The sequence below is a fragment of the Penaeus chinensis genome, chromosome 17 (genome assembly GCF_019202785.1).
Source record: "Penaeus chinensis breed Huanghai No. 1 chromosome 17, ASM1920278v2, whole genome shotgun sequence".
Taxonomy (NCBI): Eukaryota; Metazoa; Arthropoda; class Malacostraca; order Decapoda; family Penaeidae; genus Penaeus; species Penaeus chinensis.
In genome coordinates, this window is record NC_061835.1 from 11793370 (window position 1) to 11800230 (window position 6861).

The following is a 6861-nucleotide window of genomic DNA, read 5'->3' on the forward strand; positions in this document are numbered from 1 at the left end:
ATATATATATATGTATGTATATATATATATATATATATATATATATATATATATGTGTGTGTGTGTGTGTGTGTGTGTGTGTGTGTGTATATATTCAAGAAGATTTGATAATGATGCAAACTAATAAAAATAAAAGAGATATTAGAAGATAATTCGATTTAGGACACCCAAGCATATTAGAGCTTATCGTACTTGGCGCGTTCGTGGTAATGTGTGTGTGTGGCTTTCCCTCTCTCCGCATCATAAATTATCTCGTTTATTAACAAATTGCTTTTTGACTCATGGATAAGGTGTGTTAGTGAGAGAGACGTTGTGTAATGGACAAAGAGAGTGATGTTTGTGTTATTTTGTTGTGTTTTGCGTTTGTAGAATTGAGTTGTATTTGGTAGAAATGATGGTTGATACTGGTATTATTGATGATGATAATGGTGACAGAAATATGAATGATAATAGGAATATTTTTTTGATGATGATGCAAGCAATCGAAAAATAATAATAAAATATAACATATCGACATTCTTTTTTTCCAGAACCGCAAGAAGAAAGTGGGGAGTAAAAGAAAATAAATAATTAAAATTCGCCAAATCGGCTTCCGGCTCAACCTCGGCGCAATAATGACGTCACAGCCGGCAGCTCACTTCCTGCTCAGAATCTTCTTCGTCTTGGCGGTAAGTTACGATGCTCTTTTGTTTTTGTTTTGTTTTTTGTTCTTGTTTTGTCTTTGTGTTTCTGTTCTTGTTTTTGTCTTTGTTTTTTTTTGTTCTTGTTTTTGTCTTTGTTTTTTGTGGGTGTTTTTGTGTGTTTTTGTTCTGCTTTTTGTTTGTTTCTTTATTTGGCGTGCGTTTATAGGGAAAAGGGAGGGAGGGAGGGAGAGGGAGGGTGGAAGGGAGAGGGAGGGAGAGGGTGAGTGGGTGGGGGGGGGGAAGGAGAGAGGGAGGGTGAGGAAGAAGGAGAAAGTGAGGGAAAGAGAGAGATGAGATGAGGGAGGGAGAGAGAGAGGAAGGAGAGGATAGAGGGAAAGAGAGGGAGGGTGGGAGAGGGAGAGAGAGAGTGAGGAAGGAGGAGAAAGGGAGGTAAGGAGAGAAGGAGAGAGAGGAAGAGGAGGAGGGAAAGGGAGAGAGAAAGAGAGCGAGGGAAGAAAATATAAATAATAGGGAGAGGAGGAAGTGGAGAAAGAGAGAGGGAGGATAGGCGAGTGGGAGGGAAAGAGGGAGAGAGAGAGAGAATGAGGGAGGGAGCGAGAAGAAAGGAAGGAGAGAGCGAGAAGGAAAAAGGAGAGAGGAATGAGGAAGGAAGGAAAGTAGGAAGAGAAAGAGAGAGAGAGAGAGAGAGAGAGAGAGAGAGAGAGAGAGAGAGAGAGAGAGAGAGAGAGAAGAGGGGAGAGGGAGGAAGATACATATATATACCTATATAAACATATATATATACATATACGTATACACACACACACACACACACACACACACACACACACACACACACACACACACACACACAAACACACACACACACACATACACACACACACACACACACACACACACACACACACACACACATACACGCACACACAGAAAGCGAGATAGATAACGAGACCGAAACCGAGAGCCCAGACCCACCTCCGGCCGAAGGGGCAGACGAAGGGACTTACAACGAAGACCCCGAGTTCAAAGGTCACCTCAGTAAGTCCCAGGGCAAGCTCACGTACCGGTTTGCGGCTGAACACGAGCCTCGAAGCCGACCACAGGCGAAGCGAAGTGTAATGTGAAATGTATCCGTTACCCCTGCGTTAGGCTCCCTCCTGCAGAGACCACAGGCTTATTTTTTTTTTTTTTTTTTTTTTCGCGCTATCTCTTTTTTTTTTTTTAGGTGGCGGGTGGGGTCGGGGGGGGATAGGTTGGTGCTTGGATGTGTGTGTGTGTGTGGGGGGGGGTGCTTGGGTGGGGGGGGGTTATTTTAGGAATCGTATTTTGTGGTTTTGGGTTTCATAATATGTGGGGTGTGATTAGATGGGATTAGGTATGCTGAAGATTGTTATAGGTAGATGTGTGTGTGTGTGTGTTTCTATTGATACGTAAACAATATACATACGTCTCTCTCTCTCTCTCTCTCTCTCTCTCTCTCTCTCTCTCTCTCTCTCACTCACTCTCTCTCTCTCTCTCTCTCTCTCTCTCTATCTATCTATCTATCTATCTATCTATCTCTATCTATCTATCTATCTATCTATCTATCACAGCGTGGCCTTGACCCCAACAACCCCTTTAACCTAATTCACTAATGACGCGGTGGTAATAGAACAGAGCTGAATCACCATCAGTTAGTTAGTTCCTTGACCTTCATTCAATGGGCATTAGATCCCTTTAAAGAGGCTTATGATACGTCTGACGTCAAGGCGATTGCATGAATGAATCTTTTTTTTACGTAATGAGTTTAGTGAACAAAAGCAGTGTTGTTTGAGAAGAATTGCAGATATATATGCGATATGGAGTTGAAGATAGCTGTTGTAACAACAGACGTAGTAATGTGTGTGTGTGTGTGTGTGTGTGTATGTGTGTGTGTGGGTGTGTATGTTTGTGTGTGTGTGTGAATGTGTGTATGTTTGTTTAAAGTGTGTGAGTTTGTACGTGTACTTGTGAGCATGTGTCTATGTGTGAGATAAAGTGCAGGTTTATATCCACATGTACAAAGGAATAACAACCATTTACACAGAAGCCGTAACGCCCTACCTCTGACCTCCCTGACCTGACTTGACCTTCTTTTCCAGGTCGCCGCCTTCTCGCTGGCCCACGCTCGACCCGAGGAGCAGGTGGACTTCGACACCTTCCCCCAGGACGAGCCCTTGGACCCTCACATGCTCGAGGAATTCGAAGAGGTCGTGACGTCAGCGCCTTTGGAGGAGGAGCAAGAAGGGGCGGTGGTGGAGGAGGAGGAGGAGGAGGTGGTCCCGCGGCCTTATCCCGTGCATGACGTAAGGGTGGGTGTGTTCATGTGTAAGGAGAGGTTAGGTTGTGTTTTATGCTTGAGTTTTATTTGTTATCTATCTGTTTATTGTCTATGTGTGCGTCTTGTAAGATCTTCAGGAGTTGTACTTAAACAAACATCCTTTATATTCTTTTACATTAATTGTGTTATCATCATAAACAAAATCTAAGGGCCAGTTCTTTACATATATCTGTGGAGAGACGCCGACCAACATCCGTTTTCCCCACAGATCTACCCGAAGAAGGTGACGGACGAGACTTACCCGAAGAAGTTCCAGGAGGGCGTCGCCGCGCAGGAGAAGCCCGTGTCGGAGCCCGAGCAGGCCTCTGAGGAGCCCCTGCCCGAGGAGGAGGTTCAGCCCGAGGCTCCCGACGCCGCCGAAGTCCCGGAGGACCAGGTGGAGGAGACAGCCTCGCCTCAGCCGGAAACGGAGGAGGAGGCCATCGAGGAGGAGCCCGTCGAGGCCGCAGCGGAGGAGGAAGGCCCGGCCGAGGAGCCCCCAGCTGAGGAGGAAGAGGCGGCGGCCGAGGAGGAGGCGGCGCCTATGGAGGACGAGACGGCGGTCGAGGAGGAGGCGGAGGCCGGAGGGCAGTCCCCCAGGTCAGACGTGGAGGAGGACGACGGCCCTCTGGAGTACCACCCGGAGCCAGCGCCCGAGGAGAGCGGGCCCCAGGAGTACCACCCGGAGCCGGAGGAGCCCGCCAAGAACGAGACGCAGGTGGAGCAGCCGGAGGACGCGCAGGAGCCCGTGGTCATGCCGGTGACCGAGGGCAAGAACCGCAGCGGGCAGGACGCCGTCAGCAGCAACGACCTGCCGAAGGAGCTGATGCCCATCCACCCCGGCGGAGGCTCCAAGTTCGAGGACCTGGAGCAGGAGCGGCTGGACAAGACCAAGATGTCGCAGACGAAGGTGGACGACGACGACGCGGAGAACGGGAACGGCCACAACGCGGAGGGACTTTACAGCTCCTGCAGCGGCCTCCTCGCCTCGCTCCTCCTCGCCCCCCTCGCCGCTGTCCTCGTCAGAACCTTAGTCTAGGTCCTTAGAGTCTAAGAAGTTGTTCTGGATGTTATAAATTCCAGCTTTTAGCCAGATAAGAAATACAAAAAAGATACTAAAAAAATGTTATGTATGTAGAATTCATGTAAAGTTAAGAACAGACCGCTAGAGGGCAGAACTAGTCACGTAGGATGTTCTGAAGCACAATCCACATTTAGAACTTCGTATTAATAAGTGTTCATAATCTTTTTTGTAATATATATTCTTTTAGATCTACATGTAATATATATATAATCTTGTGTTTGGAAATATAAAATTATGATATATTACTGGCTTTTATTTCCCGTAAAGACGAAAGCCAAGTGTCGCATATGTATGTAGCACACACACATACACACACACACGCACTCACGAACTTACTATATATACATATATATGTGTATATATATACATACATACATACATACATACATACATATATATATACATATATATATACATGTGTGTGTATATGTATGAGAGAGAGAGAGAGAGAGAGAGAGAGTCACACACACACACGCACACATATATGTATATATATATATATGTGTGTGTGTGTGTGTGTGTGTGTGTGTGTGTGTGTGTGTGTGTGTTTGTTTGTGTGTGTGTGCCTTAATAGATAGATAGATAGATATAGATATAAATATATATTGGTATATAGACAGACAGATAGATATGTATGTATATATATATATATATATATATATATGTGTGTGTGTGTGTGGGTGTGTATGCACCTCTTCATCTTTGCTATCATTAGTGCAACAATCACCATTTTCACAACAGTGACGCTCTCTTCACTATAACTAATCTTATTACCAAAGAAATGAATAATAGACACATTTTGATTAAATATCTCATTTATTTACACATTTAATTCTAATCTATATACATCGGGTACATAAAAACATCTGACATGGCCGTTTCCAGGGTACACAGAGAAACAGAAGCACAGAGGAAGATAAAGAGAAATTATAAAAGATGGATAGATAGATAGAAAGATATATAGACAGACAAGTAGAAATAGGCAGATAAAGGAAGGAGAGGGAGGGAGAGAGCGAGCGAGAGAGAGAGAGAGAGAGAGAGAGAGAGAGAGAGAGAGAGAGAGAGAGAGAGAGAGAGAGAGAGAGAGAGAGAGAGAGAGAGAATCACAGAGAGAGAGAGAGAGAGAGAGAGAGAATCAGACAGAGAATCAGACAGAGATTTTAGACAGACAAACACACAAACACAGACAAAAAAACAGAGAACCAAAGTCAGAAACAGAGAAAGAGACAGACAATCAGACAAACAAACAAAGACGCTGAAAACAAAGACGCGAGAAAGCATGGAAAAAGCGGGACCCTCAACCCCAGCCTCACGCATGCGCAGTCACGTTCTTTTCCCTGCCCTTCTTCCCTCTCGAACTCAAGACCAACTCCTTCCCCTTCTTCTTCCTCGCGCCCCTCCTGCAGAAGCTCTCGACGAAGAACACCAGCAAGGCGAAGACGTTGCCGAAGACGATGACGAGGAAGGCCCCCTGCATGTGGTCTATACTGAGGGGAATTACTCCTGACGAAGGACTTTGTTCCGCCTCGCCGTCCGCACCCGTGGCTTCTGAGGAGTCTTTCTGCTCTCTGGCCTGGGGGCGGGGAGAGAGGGGGGGGGGGTTAGAGCAAGAGGGAGGTGGAAAAATTGAAAAAAAAGAGGAAGGGAGAGAGAGAATAGAGGAAAGAGGGAACGGGAGGATTGAGGAGGAGGAAGGGAGAGAAGAAGAGAGGAAATAGAAGAATAAGAAGAGGTAGGAGGAAGAATGGAAAAAAAGAGGAAGGGAGAGAGAGAAGAGAGGAAATAGGGAAACGGGAGGATGGAGGAGGAGGAAGGGAGAGAAGAAGAGAGGAAATAGGAGAATAAGAAGAGGAAGGAGGAAGAATGAGAAGAAGAAGGGAGGAAATTGGGAAATAGGAAGATGGAGGAGGAGGAAGGGAGAGAATAAGAGAGGAAATATGGGAATAGGAAGAGGGAGGAGGAGAAATGGAGAAAAGAGAGAGGGAGAGAAGGAGAGGAGAGGAAATAGGGGAATAGGAAGAAGGAGGAGGAGGAGGAGGAGGACAGAGAAAATAGGAAAAAAGGGGGACAAGGGAGAAAGGGAATAGAAAAAAAGGAAAAAGGAAAAGGAGAAATGGAAGGAAGAGGAAGAGATAGCGAAGAGAAAGAAGGAGGTGAAGAAATGGAACAAAGGAGAAGAAGGAGAAGGAGACAGAGCAGCAAAGCATAAGAAAGAGGAGGAGGAGGAGTAACAGAAAAAAATGAAGATGAAGAGACGAGAAAGAGAAAGAGATAAGATACAAGACGAAGAAAATAAGCAAGTTACCACTTTCCTTTCTCCATCAACTTTACCTCCCTTCCTCTTACCTTCTAACCTCCCTTTACCCTCTTTCCTTTCCTAATCTTTAAACCTCATATCTATTTCCCCTTAAGGTCAAATGACTTCCTGGCAACTCATTCTTCTTATTTTTTTTTATCCATCCTTTCTTAAAGTGTTGAAGTTTCTTGGATAGCCTAGAATTTATATTTTATATCGATATCCCTTTTAAACTGCACTTACCCTCCTGGTAATCCACTCTTTCAAGCTCATGTTTGTCTTAAATCCACTTGTTTTGAAATTATTTCTATGCAAGCCAATTTTAGAAATTTATTTCGAAATTCACTTAACTTCTTTTTAGCAACCTAGCCCTTTAAATCATAAATAGACCCCCTTTTAAAATATCGACATTTCGGGCATGCTATTACCCTTTAAAATTTATTTACCTGCTTCTTACCAACCCAAATCTTTTAAATCATAAATCCATCTCCTTTAATGA

The 6861-nt window shown here is 44.8% G+C and overlaps 1 protein-coding gene across 5 annotated transcripts in view; it reads left to right on the forward strand.

Annotated features, from left to right (window-relative positions):
* LOC125034004 (protein TsetseEP-like) overlaps positions 1-4308 on the forward strand; it is a 48348-nt gene extending 44040 nt beyond the window's left edge. For 4 of the 5 annotated variants that reach the window (XM_047625632.1, XM_047625629.1, XM_047625633.1 and 1 more), the window contains 3 exons: positions 531-668; positions 2765-2974; positions 3212-4308. In XM_047625632.1, the coding sequence (XP_047481588.1) occupies positions 615-668; positions 2765-2974; positions 3212-4021 (1074 nt within the window). In that variant the 5' untranslated portion in view covers positions 531-614 and the 3' untranslated portion in view covers positions 4022-4308. The remainder of the gene's footprint in view (positions 1-530; positions 669-2764; positions 2975-3211) is intronic. The other variant, XM_047625634.1, reaches the window with a different exon arrangement.
* The last annotated feature ends 2553 nt before the right edge of the window (positions 4309-6861 follow it).